This window comes from Dermochelys coriacea, chromosome 5, assembly GCF_009764565.3.
Source record: "Dermochelys coriacea isolate rDerCor1 chromosome 5, rDerCor1.pri.v4, whole genome shotgun sequence".
NCBI lineage: Eukaryota > Metazoa > Chordata > Testudines > Dermochelyidae > Dermochelys > Dermochelys coriacea.
In genome coordinates, this window is record NC_050072.1 from 81,806,676 (window position 1) to 81,826,355 (window position 19,680).

A 19,680-nucleotide genomic window follows, 5' to 3' on the forward strand; every position below is an offset into this window, starting at 1 on the left:
AGTCTTAGTCATGCATAAGTACTTTCCTGAATCAGGTCTATATTCATTGCAAATTTTGGCAATTTTTATCCAATAACTTTTGTTTGTTTAGGAATTTGATCAGTTCAATAGACAGTGAACAATTTGTGGTGAATTTTGGTGAACCATTATTTGCAAAAGCAATTTTTTTCATTATTTGATTAGTTCTATTACAAATGGACTGATCCTGTCTTATTTACTCATACAAAGCTTCCAATGGCTTCACTGGGAAGGACTATAGGATTAGTTACTGTATTAAAAATTAAGAACTTCAAAATACAATGCAGAAAAAAATTAAGTCCTGGTCCTGCAATGAGGTGCATACAAGATCTGATTACATACTATACTCAAATTCATATGATATTTTTAACCTTCTCTACAATAAGGATTATTGTTAGTAGGGTTCATCTCAGTTGGACAGTAAAATTAACATCAAAGACTGTCTGTGTTTTTCCTTAACAGCTATCCACCTTTGTGTTCTGAGGTCCAAAATATTTTAAAGAGTCTTGTGAAATGTATGGCATGTGAAAGGCATACGGTTCCAGTCCTTTACAGAGTCTAAAAAACACATTTTCATTGTTCTTCCACTTCACAGACCAAAAAGCTTTTACAAAGTTAAAAAAAAGTCTTGAATAAAAATCCTTTCTTTTATACAGAAGAATAAGGAAGAATGAAAAATATGCCTCAGGGTAGAAAGCCTTCAATGTAACAAATGAAATCAGATAGAAACAAAAGATTCTAAAGGAAATCCAGATTTAATAGGAAGTGTTGTGTTCTACAAAATGTACTAAGTACTTCTGTGTCTGGGATGTAGGAAAAATAAGTCTTTTACTAAAACGCATTAATACTTCATAATTATTAAGAAAGATTTTTTCTAAAGAAGAAGATTGTATTTGTCATAAGAATGTAGTTCTTGCCTACTGAGGTAACCATACAGATCACAATAGCAAAAATGATATGGAAAATAAACTCTTGGCTTTATTAATTGAAGCCTTTTAAAAGATTCTCTGAGTGGAATATTCGGCATAGCTGGCCTTGATTTATAGCCCTTTAAATTGATTTCTGAGATTTCTGCTTCTAAATTTTACCATCTTGTAACCCTAGTAACATGCAAGTTTGATGCCACTTGTAGGGATGGACTTACGCTTTTTATCAAATTTTGAACCCACTTGAATGTTGTTGATTTGAAATTTAGGGTGAACTTGAATGTTATTTGGTTCAAGTTTAACTTAGGAGAGTAATTTTCACTCTCCTATCCTCAGAGGGTAGCCTAAAGGAAAGGAGTGACATTATTTTCAATATCCAACGAACCAAACCGTGGTATCAGAGTTGAGTAGTCACAAGATTGCACTTTGAGTTGTGTAATAAGAATGGATTGGATAAGGTTGATCATAGTGTCATTCTTGTCCTAGGTTTTTCCATGTAAATGAATGGATATTATTCCATTTACTGTTCTTGACACAATCTAGGTCATATAATAACATTTCAGAATCTGTGTCCAAAATACTGCATCAATGAGAATAGTCTGTACACTATTGTACCTTTTTGGTACTTTGTATTTTGTCTGACTGAGCATTCCACATAGGCTAAAGACACTGTAATCAGGGAACTGTAGGATATAAAGCCATTCAAAATGCAGTTTTACAAGGTCTAAGTTGCAAGATATAGTACCATAGTATATGTTACTTAAAGGATATTAATATTCGTCTACTACCTCCGTATGGACAAAGGAGAGGAAAAACCCCAAAAGAATACCAATCCAGTTGTATGGCAAAGATTATGATTTACCTAAAGCCTAGAAAATGTTACAGACATAACTCACAGCCTGTCCAAGACTTCATACTGTAATCTTAGAGTATCCTTTGGACAGTACATTGAACATATTTTAATGTATGCAACATATAAGAGGATTTACATCCTGATTTTTAATTCACGTGCAAATCTCCCATTGACTTTGGAGGGGTGAATGGGATGCCCTCTGTCTATGTAGAGTTGAAGTGACTTGTTTAAGGTATGGTTCCTCACAAGAGTTCTGCTCCTTTGTGTTTGAGCTGGACCTGAGTAACAAAGTTCGGACATGGATCTAGATTTAAACTCTGAATTTCAGGGTGTTTGGATTTGGGATTCTCATGCATACCTGCTACTAGTCAGCACCACTTGGATTTCAAACACATTAGTTCCAGAAATATAAAAAAGGACTTTTCTCACTATCTGTGTTAAGGGAAGAGATCTTGGCCCAAATTCTAAGCTATGGCTAAGGAAAGTGGAAGCACAGGTTGTTTTAAGTCTTTGTTTTTCGACTGAAGGTTAATAATGCTGGAGAATCTGAACAGCATTTAACTGTAAAGCCAAGTAAGCCACATGCTTAAAGTTTTGCTGAAAATTGTTGGCACGCGGTTACATCAACATCTCGAGACAAGAATTAGCAGAAGTCAGTTTGGTTTCCTCCCAGGAATAGGCATGAGGGAGGCAGTCTTTGCCAAGGATCTTAAGTGAGCGTGTGAGAAGCACAAAGGGAAATTTATATGTTCTTTGTAAGTTATGAGAAGGTATTTGGTAAAATCAAACACAAGAAGGGGATACAAATTCTTGAAGAATCTAATATTGACGTTCAAGATGTATAATTAATAGAAAGCCTCTATTGGGGACAGTCTGCAGCAGCCTGAATGAACTATGAACTATCTGATTATTAGGAGTCCGGTGGCATCTTAAAGACTAAGATTTATTTCAGCATAAGCTTTCGTCGGTAAAAACCCCACTTCTTCAGATGCATGGAGTGAAAATGACAGATGCAGACATACAAAAGCCATACAAAAGCCAGTAGGAGAACATTTCAATCTTCCTGGACATTCTATAACAGATTTGAAATTAGCTATACTTGAACAAAAAAACTTCAGAAACAGACTTCAAAGAGAAACAGCAGAACTAAAATTCATTTTCAAATTTAACACCATTAATTTGGGCTTGAAGAGGGACTGGGAGTGGCTGGCTCATTACAAAAGCAGCTTTGCCTCTCCTGGAATTGACACCTCCTCATCTATTATTGGGAGTGGACTACATCCACCCTGATCGAATTGGCCCTGTTAGCACTGGTTCCTCACTTGTGAGGTAACTTCCTTCTCTTCATGTGCCGGTATATTTATGTCTGCATCTGTAATTTTCACTCCATGCCTCTGAAGAAGTGGGGTTTTTACTCACGAAAGCTTATGCTCAAATAAATCTGATGAAGTGAGCTGTAGCTCAAGAAAGCTTATGCTCTAATAAATTTGTTAGTCTCTAAGGTGCCACAAGTACTCCTTTTCTTTTTGCGAATACAGACTAACACGGCTGCTACTCTGAAACTGTCAAATAAATCTGTTAGTCTTTAAGGTGCCACTGGACTCCTTGTTGTTTTTGTGGATACAGATTAACACGGCTGCTCCCTGATATCTGATTATTATAACATCAAGAAAGGTGTAAGTCAAGATTGCATTCTATCCCCACAACTATTTGTAGAAAGTACAATGAGGCAAAGTTTAGAAGACACCATCAGGGCATGCAGGTCAATATAAGATAAGCTGATGATCTATTTTGTATCACTTCACCTAGGGAAGAAATTCAGAACTTGCTTATTGCTGTGAACAATATCAGCAAGAAATATAGAATGACGATGTTAGAAAGTCAGACTATTATAATGAGTAAATACAGTGATGCACAAGGTAGGCAATGCCTATAACTTGATGGTCAAGTGCTAGAACAAGTGAATAATGAGTTCCCCTATTTAGGGGGTCCAGTAACATCAGACAGAAGATGTGATGAAGAAATCAAGAAAAGTGTAGAGCTTGCAAAAATGTATTTAACAATTTCCAAAGACTTCTGTGTTTTCAAAAGTAAAAACTGCACATCTGCACTAGATTGCTGAAGTAGTGCTACATATGATCATCTCTCCTGTATGGATGTGAGAGCTGGACACTTAAAGGAATCCAGAGCATTCAAGTTTTGGTGTTATAGAAAAATGTTAAAACATACCAGGGTAAACAAAACTATGAATGAAGATGTGACAAGAAGGATGAATGTAGAAAGAGCACAATTACTTGAGACCCTAGGTAAAAAAATAACATATTTTTGTGGCCACATAATTCTCCAATTGCAGAGCAACCTTCTTCTAGCACTCACACTATCAGACAAGATTGCAGGCAAACCAGGAAGAGGAAGAAAGAGAAATGGTTACACAGGTAATATCACCAAATGGATTGGTAGCCAAAGGAGATTGGAAATTTTACAACTCTGTCATGATCATAAAGCTGGGAGGTCGCGATCGATAATTTTCATATCGGAGATGTGTCTTGAAGAAGAATTACCATAGGATTACCATAGAATTACTAGGAGCTGGGGTAATGGCTCCATTGTGGTAGATGCTTCTGAACAAAAGACAGACATTGCCTCTAAGAGCTTACAATATAAGTATAAGACAGGAGACAACAGATGGACATAGACAGACAGATGGAGGAGTACAAGGAAACAGTGAGACAATATTGGTCTGCACATTAGGCAGTAGTCACAGCATACCAGCAGCCTAGTTGTTGTCAAGTTTTTGTAGCATCACAGCAAAGGAGAGTTTTAAGGAGGGTTTAGAAGAAGAAAAGTGAAGTAGCTTTCTGTATATTTATGAGGAGCTCCTCCTAAGTGTGAGGAATAGCATGGGAAAAAGCACAAAGGTGCTTGTTTGAAAATTTAACAAGTTGCCAATGGAGGCTAGCACCCTGGGCCAATTGGAGGCAAGAGTTGACACCTTGTGAATGAGCCTTGAAAGCGAAGATGCATAGTTTATGTGTGATGCAACAGAGACGTGCAGTGGAGGGAGGCAAAGAGAGAAGTGACATGGTCAGAGTGACAGCCTAGAGAAATTATATTTGCTGCAGCATTCTGAAGGGATATGTATTACCATGGACCTCACCGATTGCATTTGTCAAGATCAGAAAAAATAGATGTTGCAGTAACTGAGACAAGAGATGATGAGAGCCTGAACAAAAGTTTTAGCTGTGTGGAAGAATAGGAAATAACGTATCTTAGAGATGTTATGCAGAAGGAATCAGCAAGATTGAGATGTAACCTGAATGTGAGGAGACAGGTTCAAGTGTGAGTCAAAGATGTTGCCCAGGCTACAGGCTGGTTAAGTCTGTTATTGCACAGCTAGAGCAGTGCAAAGCAACCTTAATGTACCGTAGACCTTGCCCTTTTGAACTCAGCTAAAGAAATTATGTTTAGTGGTTTAGAGGGAGAGGGGATGAGATTTTGCACTTTTACAGTTGCTATTTATTTAAATTTTTGGCTGCCAAAATTACATTCCCAAATGAGTGAGCAGCTCACTCTGACCCAAAATTTGTGGTTGGGAAAAACACATTTTCATGCATGTGTTTTATGGTTAGACTTGTGCAATCACTTCAGGCATCACAGGAAAGATTGAAATTTATTAGTCTAGTATTCTGATAAAGGTCTCTTCTGTTTTTGGCAGCAGTATAAATGGCACTTGTTTCCAGATACATACTATAATGTTTTGCCGTACAATACCAGGAACAGTTATGGGCAAGAAGCAAATAGTATGTTGTTATCTCAGTGCCACCTATCTGATAGGAACAAAGAAAGATGCTAAGAAAAATAATCTTAATTTCAGTGTGATTCTTTACTTTAACATCCATGTTAGCATTAGCAAAAAAAGAAAAACACAAGAAAGTCAGATCTTTAAATAACTTGCCATAAACATGTTGCATCCTGAATATCACATTATAAAAGTAACTTTATAGCGTACGTGCAAGGTAGTTGTCTTTGTTGAGTTTCTAAGGGGAATTTTCTTCTGAAATGTTCTTTGATTTGATTTGATAGCCATATTTTGCTCTCATCATATGCCATTCTTTAGAAAAGCACAGAATTACATGTGATCAAGGTGGATTTGTCAGGAATAAACTTGGACTCATTCATGTTTCTCTTTTTGTTAACTTCTCAAAAGCAATCAACATAGAGAGACAGAGATCACGTAATGTTAAAATTGGACTGACGCATTTTTTTTTTAGTAAGGAATATAAGAATTATAAAACCAAACTGGTGTACTTCTAATGATACAAATTCCTATCTCACACTGTAAAATATCAGGACACCTTGCCTCCTAATTTGCAAGCCACTACCAGCTTAGATAAGCCATGTGCATAAAAATGAGACCCGTTGAGCATAATAACAATGTGCATTAAAGTTATTATAATATGAAATACACAACTTTAAATCTTCAAGTATCATACAGAAGTCCCAAGAATAGTACCAATTTGCGTCACACATTTTCTTCCTTTGCTTTTTCCTTGAAGAAGGTTCTTTGCAGCTGAAGCTCTGGGACCATTTCTGTTCATAAAGTTGTCATCTGACACTGTGCTTCAGAGAGCATTTATAATTTGTTTTTATGTTGGTAACTTTATATTGTCTTAGGGTTCCATATCATACTGATGCATTTTAAATGAGGGTTTATATAATATAATGCCCTTATTCCCAAAGGCATGCCTTCGCTTTTCCTGAGAGCCTTCTGAGAGGAATATTTTCTGTCCTATATTTGTAACATTGTGTGATGTACAGAGGATATACTGCAGGGAACTAAAAAGATATTATTCTCAGATGAAGAAACTGTATAAATGGCACCAAATATTTTTCTTTGCTAAAAAATCTACTATGCAGTTTCTGGCAAACATTTCCCTGAGTTTCTTCCCACGGTGTGAGATGTAGAATATAAGATCCCTATGACTCCCACAAAAGAATTGACTTTGAACAGTAACTCTGAAAAACTGTATTTTATTTAAGATCGAGAAAACTGAGGTTGCATATAGTGTGTGCAGGAATGGTGTTGGTATTTTGAAGAAGCTGCGCCCGTGAAACTGAGATTAGATCAACCAAATATACGCAATATGGATATAGTGGGGCAAATCTTCTGTTGGTGCAGATTGTGATTACTCCATTGAAGTCAATGGAGCTATGACAGTGAAGATCTGTTCCAGTATATTTTGAAAAATATTGTTTCATTACTTATAAATCCAGGGATTAACTCCTGGCCCCACTGAAATCAGTGGGAGTTTTGCCATTGATTTCAGTGAAGCTAGGATTTCACCCACCAAGGAATAAACATTCTCTAGCTACTAGGAATAATGATGAAAATACTTTGCAAATAGAACATCACTATTGTCAAAATCAGCAACTGATTGGTGAGGTCCATGATAATACATTAATATAATCACATTAAAGAAACAAGTTTTTACCATTAACATTACACATCTCACAACTTAGTTCTTGAGGCTGATGAACGTGATGACCCATTGAGACAGCAGCCATTGGTGTATAGATTCTGAGTTGCTTTGGTATAGGACTCAAATCAGTTCCCTGAATTGTTAGTGCTGAGTCTTATTATTTTCTGCTGAAACAGTTCTGAATATGGGACTTTTATTTCTTTTTACTTTTGGTTCTCTTCCCCCTCCCTTATTGCCCTACACTGTGACAGATGACTCACTACCCTAATTTGGTTTGGTAGAAGTCTCTAGTTGGCACTTTCTTCTACCCCTGGGTGACCTTGGAGTAGTAAGGACAGTCATTATAGTAGCTATTCTGATTAAACTCTAGCTGACAGTCTGTAACCTAAGGATACTCATTAGTTCAAAGAGTTCTCTTTTTACCAGATTAACAGCTGTGTTACTTCCAGCCTGTCTTAGTTTTTGAGTATGAGGCAGAAGTAGAAATAGGCTGATGTAATATTTGGTAAGTTTAGCCTCCAAAGATAATTAAAAATAAACAAATCTCTTTACAGGAAGCATTTCTACCCCTTCCCTTTGCCAATATTTGTTTTGTATATTGTAATCTAAGTATCTGTTTCTGATAAATCACTTTAATTTCCTATGAGGGACCTTATTGATTAGAGTGATATATAGAAGAAAAGTATGCAATGTATCTATCTTGTGCAAGAATATTATTTAATCCCATGGATCATTCAGCTTTCTCTGAAGTGGTGCCCATAACTCACAGTTAGTGACAGACTTAGTGTAATAGACTACCTTTCAGCAGTAATTGTTCTGGTAAAATACTCTGGCATCATGCTATAGTGAAATAACTAGGTAGTCAATATTTGTTTCCCACTCTCTCACCCTTCTCTACAGAGGGTGACCATGAGACGGGAAAACTAAACAGCAAGCACCTAATGTTTTTCATTTTAATAGGCCCCGTGCAAACAGAATGAGAAAAGCACACCAGGAAACCAATAAAATTTCATACAATGTGCAGCACATGTCTCTTACAATAAATAGTCGAGAAAAGTTCAAGTTCAGAGATGCACTGTGTTCATCTCCAACTCCAGTAGATCTCTAAGGGACAGTAACAACCTAAGAGGACAGTCTGATGATGTAGCTGTTAAAATGCATTATAATGGGAGCAGAAGGCCTGCAATGCTTCACAAATGATACAGTTTGTGGTACTCCTGCCGTTGTGCATATTGTCTGGTACTGTTACTGTGGCAGGTATACAGTAGCAAAGGCTATCTGCATATCTTTGAGACTCATTAAACTCTCTCCAAACCTCTCTGTGAACGTTGGCGGATTGCATCAAATATCCCACCTCCAGCCACTGGTAAAATAATACAAGCTGCAAACTGTAAGCCAAAAATAAATTTCCTTTTGCCTAGTGGTGGTTTTTATATATTAAGAGAGGTTGGGCCAAGTTCACCCTGATGTAACTCCACCAGGGGGATGCGTATGGCTCATTTTATTTTATTTGAAAGAGCTGCTGTCTGATGGTCATTTTCAATCCTTCAGTTCTTCACAGAGGGTTTTTCAGACATTCCAAAACGTTCAAGTTTATTTTTAATTTCTCTATTAGGAATGGCTGAAATTGTCCTTTTCATTTGGAAGCAGGAGCAGGACTGTAATATGAATCCATGATGGGGTGTGAAAGAAAATGAATTTGGTGGCCTCCATACAGTCCTGAGAGAACATCTGTCTGTCTCACAAATCCACTGCACACATACATACCTTTCCGAACAGTTGGTTTCCTGAGGCGAAGTTGAGGACTGATTCAGCCTGAGGATTACTTTTCCTTCATTTAGGCATTTTCAAAATATTGTGTTGTCAGGACCGGGCTTATCTGTGAGCTATAATGAGGGAAGACATACATCTTGTGTGAAGTACATTGTGGTGCATTGTACAGGTAGTCGAGCACATAAGAATGAATGTTTAAATAGCTAAATGAGGAAGAGGGGGACAAGAATGAAGAAATGAAAGAGATGCAGTTACTACACATTTGTTTTACTTCATTTTATATATATAAATTTTTAGCCACAGTATGTGTACATAAACAACAGTTACATTATGGAATGCATGTTCCAGTGATCTTTTAGAAAAATACCGTTTGAGAGGAAACTGTCACTTCAAAGCATGCCATAGCTCTTAGGAATTAACCAGGACACAAGCCATATGGAAAAAAAAACATTCCTTAGAGGACCCTAATCCTTTTTATTTGTGTAATCTGAGTGATCAGTTCCTATAGCAGAGCAATTCTTACCCCAAGGAGATGTCTTGAGTTCTTTTGTCTTGCTCTAAGAAAGTACGGTCTGTTCTCTGCTTGGCTGCTCTGCCCCAGGAGAAGACTGAGTGAACAATGGTGGTCAGTCATTAAGGAGAGAGTATGGACATCCAGTGATTGCAATTGAGATTTCACCACTGCACTATTGTTATCAGCAGAACATAAAAATTAAAAGCAGATCCTTTGACCTTTATGATTAGCACATTTCTGGTGAACTGTAGATGACCTTTTATCTTCTGTTTTCTTATTGAAAACTTCTATTTCTCATTTTAAACAAATCATTCCTTACTGTTAAAGATTTCTTTTGAAGGTGAGAAAACAAAAGATTCTGAGAAGGGTTTACTATCATTACTACTGATGGAGTAGAATGTAGAATACAAAAAAATACATAGTAAAATGATTATAAAAATTGAATTAACTCAAAATATTAAACAGTAGCCTTACTGTCTGTGGTATATGTCACCGTACTGTTTAACCAAATAACAATTAGTGTCTGTTGTTTGAAGGAATGTGTATTACCTTGCGTACAGCACTGTCAACCAATAATATTGTAAAACATGAAAGGAATAGCTGTAAGTATGTAAACTAGTTGGAAGTTTCACGTTTAAAAAATTGCCATGCAGTGTGATCCTCTTACAATGAATTCATCTTTACATAGAATAACTTCATTGTGGGATTCTGATATATGTTTATGGCTCCAATATCAGATAATGGGCTAAATTTTGCTCTCATTTATACTTCCACTGAAGTAAGTAGCAAGATGGAGAATATGACCCTTTGGCCCTGTAACTAATGATTCACTATCATCATAATTTCAGTTTCACATTGTAATGCATTGAAGGAGTTTGGAACTTACCTTTATTGCACTGTAGATGAAGTTTCAGATTATTTTAATTGCCGGTTAAGGCATATAATTGTAAACAGGAAATTAAGTCCTATCTGGCTATCAAGACACTTAAAGACCCAGAAGAGCCGAGGGTGTCTCTACAAGGATACCACTACCATTTTCGTGTCAGAAAAAAAGCCATCTTGATATCTCTGAATCATCATGTCTTCTGCATTGCACCATGCATGCTTATAAAAGTACTCTGACACTTTTTTTCCACTTCCTCAGCATGTGATAGTGACCACTGGGGACCCCATTGCAGTAGTCGCTGCCAGTGCAAAAATGGAGCCTTATGTAACCCCATCACTGGAGCCTGCCACTGTGCTTCTGGTTTCAAGGGCTGGCGCTGTGAGGAACGCTGTGACCAGGGGACATATGGAAATGATTGCCACCAAAAATGTCAGTGTCAAAATGGAGCCACCTGTGATCATGTGACTGGAGAATGCAGATGCCCTCCTGGATATACTGGTGCTTTGTAAGCAGAGGGCATATTATTTATTGTGGGGAAGGTGGGTTTGGCATGGCACTAACCCCAGGGTAAACTATTTAGTATTTAGTAACCTGTGTGAACATTATGCTGCAAGTGCCTCTTTTAAAACTTACCAACACTTATATCTGATTATAAGTCCCTCTGTATACTTATAAGTGAATATTATAAAATGCTACAGCAAAAGCTCTTGGTAAAGTACAGCTGTTGCACTGGTAGCACCAGCAACTTTGTACAAAAGCATTCCTGAGGTTATGAATCTGCACTGATGAGTAGTATGGTTTACATTTAGGTTTTAATATAAGTTTGAGAATTGACTTCAGCTTTTAGATTTGTGTTTAAATTAACCACTTCATCTCCAGCCTACTTCTTGCAGTGGAACATCAGGACAGAGCTGATGCATCCGGAATTTGAGTGTCAATGTCCTGGCTGCATTAGGTAGCAGTCAGCAGTTTAAGATTTGGGGGTTGAATTTTAAGGATTAAGCCCAAATTTTCAAACCATTCTCTGTAGATATGCTAACATTTTGGGGAGCATATGAATGGGTATTTAAACACATGGAATAGATAGTTGGATGGGCAGCACTCTGTTTGCATGCACAAACTCCTGGTAGAAAACTAGCTGGCACAGTCTATGAGGGAACAGGACTAGCCCAAGAGGAAGCAAGGCCATGCAAGACAACAGTGTCCTGATCCAGAGCTTTCCCTAAAGAGTCTCTGCTAGTGATATTCATGTCAAGTCTTGGCTGCTAAATAGAGCTGCTCCCTATGCCCAGCTTAGAAGGTGAACACTGCTGCCAAAGCAGCTGCCTCTTGGAAGGCAAAAGGGACAATCCCTGTACCTGCAGGAATGAGTTTGGCTCATAAAACGTGGTCCAAATTCTGTCCAAGTTTTATAAAATTCAGCCAACAGAGTTTGGCCCTGTAGTGGAAAATTAAGCATAGAAAAATGCACTTGATTGGGTTAATCCTTCTAGCAGAGAGTTTTAATCTTTGTCCATACTTATGACTCCAAGACCAAACTTGGTTTTTCTAGAAAGAAATATCTTTAAGGAAAGATACATACACTTACAATTTTTAATTGCTAATTTTATTTCCATATGTCCATGCCATTTATCCTATAAAGGTTATTTCCCTTTATTTCTGAGTGCTTGCCTTTTCATATTTATAAACTGAAGAATTATACGTTTAAAAAAAAGTAAAAGAGAGGGAGAGAGACTGAACTATGCATTAAATAATAATTATACACATTATGCACCAATTGTTTAGCTGTGAGGATCTTTGTCCACCCGGCAAGCATGGGCCACAGTGTGAAGAAAGATGTCCATGCCAGAATGGAGGAGTGTGTCACCATGTGACTGGGGAATGTGCCTGCCCACCTGGATGGATGGTAAAACTGCTTTCTAAAATAAATGTAAACTGGGTAAATGTCCATGTTTGTGGATTTCAGGCAACTTCAGGAGAAAGTTTAATTGGAAAAGCAAAGACAGTCTGACTGAAGCCAGGAACAAAAGGAAATGTATTTTAGCACATGGTACCACCACAAGGAATCAAAATCAAATATAAATTCTGGACTGTCTTGTTAACCTTTTCAAAGAGTGGGAAAACGAAAATGTGCTTTCTGCAGCATGCAAATAGCATCTTTTGGAACTTGATCAGAAGTCATGTCTTTGTGGATATAATTTGATATAACTGTTACGTTTTGAACAGCAGCACCATTAAATACTCCTATGGTGGCCTTCATGTGTGTTTCCAAATATATGATGCTACCCTCTTAAAAGAAAAGTAGGTAATGGGCAGGTTCTGGTGGCACCTTCGTAGCCCAGGAACACAGTGACATCAGAACATCCGCTTCATAACTGATCAATGGACTTTCTATCCCTTTGCACCTCACACCAGCAAGGACCCATTCCTACCACATGGGCAAACATGAGGGGCTCCACTGGTTTCCCAGCCACACATGAGGAAGAGAATTCTGTAGAAGGATGGGGGCTATTGTTTCAACAGTTTATATCCAACAACCAACAAATTTAATCATGCTAGATACCAGGGTGGTTGGAGATTGTCTATATATAGTAAAGGAGCAAACAAATAAATAATACGTACAATAATAGGCAGTGAGCCCTGGGTGACCATTTCTGGCAGGCAGTGGAAAGGGAGTTAAAATGATGTGACAAGGAATTTTTAAATAATTAAAAGGGAAACATTTAAAGTTTAGATTCCAAGCCATCCAACTGTACGCATGTGCGTTGTGATCTTATTGCTGTTACCCTCAATCTTCTTTCCCTACTGATGTCTATTGCTCTTGCTGTGTTTTGTTTTTAGTTAAAGTTACTCAGAAAATGCTAATATATTTTCTGCGAAAAGCTTCACACAAAATTAAAATTTTTGACTTTCTTTGGACTATTTAATAGAATTTTACAATAATATGAAAATTGAAGCGTTTTTTAGTTTTTGTCCTCTCCTCCACTTTTCTCCTCCCTCCTTTTCTACTTGAAAAGAGTGTATCTGATGGAAACTCAAATGAACTTTTTTTTTGGTTTTCATTTTTTGACCAAAACAAAAATGTTGCATTACTTTTTTCATTTTGGCAAAACATACTCTGTGTTTAAGGCTAAAAACGAATCTGGCATTTTCTAGAAGAGCATAAGCAGTCTGATACAAGATCCCATTAATCTCCTCACTTCTTTCCAATCCCCTTCTCTTCTTCTTCTTCTTCTCCACACAGCTGCAGTCCCAAGCCTAACATTTAGATTCTGTTTGTAAACAGGGCACAGTCTGTGGTCAGCCTTGTCCAGAGGGTCGTTTTGGAAAGAACTGCTCCCAGGAGTGTCAATGCCACAATGGAGGGACATGTGACTCAGCAACAGGACAATGTCACTGCAGTCCAGGTTACACAGGGGAACGGTAAGTAAAACTCACTTCTACCAAATTGTACCAAGGATTTTACAGCAAAAGGAAAAACTAGGAAGCAGGTGGAAGCATATCATCAGTGATATAATGCAAAGTGTTTTATAGATTGGTCAGTTATATCACCAAATGATAATGAATCAAAAGTAAAGGTGGCATTTCAATTCTTGAAAGATGTTTTAGTCCCTATGAGAAATGATTTAGTTTAAGGACTCTCATACTGTGGCCTATGTACCCCCAGTAATGTACAGGCCCCTTACTGTACGAGAGTACAGTACGAGAGTCTATGGGGTCTGCAGAATGAGATAGTTTGAGAACCAAGAATGGGGTGAGATGGATCAATGGTGGGTATAGGATGAGGTAGCTGAAGAAGCCTTGATCCATTTGGTCTGAACTGGGCTACCAGCTGTCTTTTTTTCAAAGCATTTTTATTCAAAAGAAGAAATTAATCTTTTTCATTGCCTAGCTGCTGTTAAAATGTCCCTCAAATGTGTTTCATAGCAAAAGTGAACATAATAACATTTTCCCCTTATAGAGGGGTAGGAAGTGCTGAAAGAAGCACCTTCCTGCGTACCTTTTAAACAGTACACAACCCAGTTGCTGATGTCCACAGTAACTTAATCACTGGGGTTAGTCCATAGCATTTCTGCCAGCAATGATACATACAATCACCACATTCCACATGCAATTCCAGTGCAGGCATCCACAGGATGTGGGGATAACCCAGCCAACCATAAAAAACATAACCCCAAAGAAGAAAAACAGCCAATCCAGAGCTATTAGTGTTGCCAAAATTAAATGTTTGCCTCTGTGAGGGAACACTGGAGATTGTGTTACATGCATTTAAATAAACACAAGCAAACCAGAATGAAAGCACAAACCGCCTTCATGAGAGACAGGATGATATACACGAGAATCTCCATGCTGCACACGTGTTTCTAAAGACAGTTGTGGCTTCTATTTTTCTCAGTTGAGATTCAAATTTTGCTGTAATATTAAATACCTGACAAATCAGAAACATTTATAGGCCACACTATGTCTATTCCTTGCAGAAGTTTGAGGTGCAAAGAGCCTTCCATCTTTTGCCCTCCTGCATAGGGTCCAAGCACAGCTGTAATCCCTGTGCTTACCAACGTGCTGGGATTATTCCCTTCTAGGGTGCTACTTATCTCACCGTGGTATGGATGGGTCAGAAGGCCATGGTCCCATTGGCTACTCCACAGCAGTTGACCAGCTATGGAGGGACTTGCTGTGTCCCCTCCCAAGGGGGTGTGTGTGTGTGTAGTGGCTGTGTTCCTACTCACAGGATGGTGTGAACAGGTGTTAGACTACTCCCTATTTCAATTTATAACTTCAAAAACCTTCTTCTGATTCTTCAGTGTGGTAGTTGCACTAACTTAGACTCCCTCACACTCACTTATACACCAGCAAATGTATGTTAGTATGTCTAATAGAGTCTAAGTCAGTGTAATGAGATCTAATTAAATTCAAGGAAGTCCAGTTTATGCCACCTTACCTGTCATTTATTAACACAGCCCACTGGGTATTCATTGATACCTGTCTTCATTAGAAGACAGAAGAGGTTCTTTCCTAAACAAATATCTTGATGAGAATACAATTTTTAAAAAATTGCAGTGTGAAATTTGGTCTAATATTGTTGGATTTCTTGATCACCATTTTGCAAAATTTCTCCTTTAACTCTTTTTGCACAACCCCAGTGAGTAAACATGTAGGTGGGATTTTCTCCCAGCATTGGCCTAATGACTCTTCTATTAATGTCAACAAAAGCATTAGGTCAGCACTAAGCATTTTTGAAAATCCCACCATAAGTGCTCATGAAACTGAGGGACTAACAGCACTGGCTTGAGCTAGGCACAGGGTGGGCAGGAGCTGAACATGTTTCCCCCACTTAGCTCTGTTAAGAACCTCTCTTCTGCTCTGAAGTGCCCCATTTGTAAGCAGAGTCTGCCAATCATACAAAGATTGTGAGGTACACAAGAGGACCAGAATGAGACCTCCAAGAAGACTATTTTTTCGTGTACTGGGGAAGAGAATTGGTTCCTTCTTCAGTAGGCAGAAAAACAGTATTAACTCTAGGCCAAATCTTCAAGTTCTCAAGCTAAATCTCTCATTTAGCCGAATCTTGGAAGGTGCTGTGCACCTGGAACTCCCATGGGTACACAACACTTCTCATGACTTGTGTATCAGTGTGGTCTGAGTAAGAATTTCAGGATTTGGCCCTATTTATCTATCTGTCTTTCTGTTTCTCTGTGTACATTTGTATGGACCAGTCAATACATCGTGTAATTTGTATAGGGCCTGTATCCATAAATATTCTCTGATCTTCTCTGGCATGTTAAGCTGTGAAACACTCCACATCCTGGCTCTGTGCATGGTAACCTGTTCAGTAGGAAGGTCAACCTGCTGTGAAATGCATCATAAAATCTTTAGGGCTTTTAATAAAGTGGTGGTATCATTTTGCTTTTTAACAGTTCAGTCTTAAAACACAGAGAAGCACAAACTGAAAACATGAAGCTGAGATCATATATTTTTTCTAAAAAACCCCAAGTGAAATGTCTATTAAAAAGGACATCAGGAAAATGGGTTATATATTTTAGAATGATCAAACAGGAAACTGGCTTTTCAGTATTTGTGATAGCCAGTGAGATATACATAATCATCTTCAAAATAACGAATGTCTTTTTACAAAACGTGTCAAAAATTCAACAGATTTTTACTCTTGGAAAAAGCTGTTAATTTTTCCTCAAAAGCTACATGAAAGAAAGTCTGATGGAGGCTTTAGAAAAATAATCTCTTGATCAGAAATTGATTTTGTGTCTTTATCGTGCGGCTACATAAATGAATCAAAAGAAAAAAGGCTCATAATTTTTTACTATCTTCTGTGAGATAATTTCAAGCCTCCTCTGACATGTATGTGTGAAAAGGAGTAGGCAAGTGGGTTGTTGTTTTGTGCCCACTCCCAACTACCATTGAATCTGTGGATGTTCTCTGTACCACAGTTTTCTCTCTCTCCATTTGTCTGATCTGTTTAGACTGTAATCTCTTCAGGACAGAGTCTGCCTCCCACTATAGGTCTGTACAGTCCCTTAGCAAAATGTGTCTTCTAGGCACTACCATAAAATGAATAACTGGAGCCATGAAAAATGTTTGCATGTCAGAGTGGTTTCTGTGTTTTAGCACAAACCCCTTAGGTCCCTTCTGTAGTTTCCCTGCTGGGATTAATCCTAATTTTGATTTCATTTTGGAAGTCCATTCAGGGATACTTTTAACATTAGGGTTAATTAAAGACCAGTTTAATTATTTTCCCTCAGATGGAAAGTCAGGTTTGTCTTAATGGCATAAAAAATGAATTGACCCAAACTGCTCTTTCTGAATTGGAATTGGAAGGAGTTTGGGTATTTACAAATTCCTTACTTTGGGGTCAGTGCTGTGTTTAAGGCACCATCATGAAGATGGAAAATATTCCTGGCACAGTTCCAAGAGGCATTGTGTTTGAAGCAGAGAATGTCCAGATTCAAGGCTACTGTGCCCAGGAGGCTCTCTTGTTCCAAACTGAGAAAGGCAAAGGACATAGTTTTGGGGAGGCCAGAAGAGAAGTCTGAGGCTGTGCATCTAGTGACTGGAAACCTCTACATGTGGGCGCTACTGTTGCTATTCCAGCCCTCGGGCTGTAAAAATGGCCCAGGAGAGGATGCATTGCAATTTCAAACCCAACCTCCAGTTTCGGGGGTACATGATGCCATGGCCTGACACTGGAGGACACTTGAGGTGGGAGCTACTCTATCACACAATACTTGTAGCTTTCTATTTCAAACTGAATTGAAATTGGTACCTGCACTGCTTGTGCTGTAGACTCAGATAGAGGAGTTCTCTCTTCTTTTCTGGGCGGTGCCTTGGAGACTAGCATGCATTTCATCTGTTCAGCTGGTGGATTCCTGGCTTGTGTGTCAGGAGTGCTAGTGTATGTTGTCAGTCTCTTGGACTCTTCAGGACTCATTCCAGAACTTTGGCCATATTTTGTGTTGCTTGAATCCTTGAAAGGTAGGATTTTATTCACCCACCTTGTCTTTCATCTCGTAGAAGATTCCGAGCAATCAGCATTAGGTGCTGTATACTTGGAAGCCAGAAGGCAAAGAATAATGAAAGGCAAAGGATATATATGGGCAGACTCCACGCTACTACAGCCTGTCAATATTCTTTGCCTACTCTCTTGCTTCCTGGCATAATTGAGATTGTCTGAAATCATCTGCAGGAAGGGAGGAGATGAGGGAGTCTGACAAACAGAATTACTGGTGATGAGTAATTTCCCCTGGTTTTAATGTGGGTTCAGTCTTGTACGTATTGGAAACCTAGAAAAGTTAATGTGACTGAATTACAGGGAACTGTTAGTGGTCTCCGTATATATATTTTATCATATGTTGGTAGAGCAGTAGTGTTGTGTGGAAAACATCTGTAGCAGCTGGCCTTAACTCAGATTTTTTTCCCTAACCTTCAATTATCTTCTTACAACCAGCTTATGTTCTAAAGAGCATACACTGTTGGGCATAGGCTTTTTGCTTTATTCTTATGTCAGCTATCGCAGGAAAAATAACAACCTGTATGCAAGCCTTATTGATCTTTAAGGGCCTGATCCTGCAAGGGGTGCTGAATGCCTCTCATTCTCATTGAAATCACTGCAAAAGTTCAGCCCCTTTGTGTTCTTGTGGGAGTAAGTTATTAAATCATGTCCAATTTCACTTCACAAATCCCAGTGGCTACAGAATTTATAAGAGAGCCTTTAGAAATCTGCCGTGTTTTGTTTTTAAAGAGTAAATTGCTTCATATTAAATGAAACACAACAGCAACGGGGAAACTAAGAGAGGATCACAATGGATGCTGTGAAAGTGTGACTAAACCTTTTCCTATCCTCATATTTGCATAATGGATCATTTAAACTCCCAAACTGAGATGGCTCTGTTCCCTCACACCTTCAAAATCATAAAAAAACATGCAACGCATCCAGTGCAAACCCATGTTAAAAAAAAGTTAGCAGGTGTTTGGGTGACAAGTCCTACAGTAGTGGGACAATTCCATACAGATGGGTTTTTACAGCTTAATTGTTGATTTAAATAGAAACTGCAGCCCTCACCAATCTCTTTGCATTTATCCTAATCTATTATTAAACATTTTTTTGCATTGATTGACATACCTTGTTGGGTTTTTTCTCTTGAATGTTTATTTTTAATACAATTGAATTTTTTATCTTTTTCCTTTGCTAGGCTGACAATTTCTTTAAATGAAACACTGACCCAGATCCCTAGCACTGTATTTTTTAATGACTTGGCAGCATGAAAAATGCCTGCTACACTGACTTCCCATTTACATTACTTCACTTGAGTCCCTAGAGGAATATTTCTGTCTCTCCAAATATTGCATACCATGCTCCAGGAAACTACATCTCTCTCCTCGGTATCTAGCTAAACCATTCAGGAAGAAACTTAACCTGAGAGATTAGTTAGTATACGTTCCTTCTTGGGAGAAATGATTAATTCTTCTCCTTCTCAGCCTTTCTCCACTGGGGAAAATAACATTTTTTGCAATTGCTTGCCATTTGGCAATCTCTTTCCTGCTAGGGGACAGTATCATCCCCTTCATCAACATGTTGAATTTGTGTAAAGCAGAATTAGGATTTCCGGTGACTGGCAACAATTTCCACAGCTAAAACCCAAGGAGAAATACTATCTATTTAATAAAAGTTCACCGTGCTTTAGGAGCAATAAGTCTTAAGGCTTCTTTAGAGGTAG

General features: G+C 38.2%; 1 protein-coding gene across 2 annotated transcripts in view; it reads left to right on the top strand.

Moving 5' to 3' along the window:
• The window catches only part of MEGF10 (multiple EGF like domains 10), a 169,554-nt gene that overhangs the window by 88,549 nt on the left and 61,325 nt on the right, over nt 1-19,680 (top strand). For both annotated transcript variants that reach the window (XM_043515023.1, XM_038403762.2), the window contains 3 exons: nt 10,709-10,955; nt 12,236-12,356; nt 13,737-13,873. In XM_043515023.1, coding sequence (XP_043370958.1) covers nt 10,709-10,955; nt 12,236-12,356; nt 13,737-13,873 — 505 coding nt within the window. The remainder of the gene's footprint in view (nt 1-10,708; nt 10,956-12,235; nt 12,357-13,736; nt 13,874-19,680) is intronic.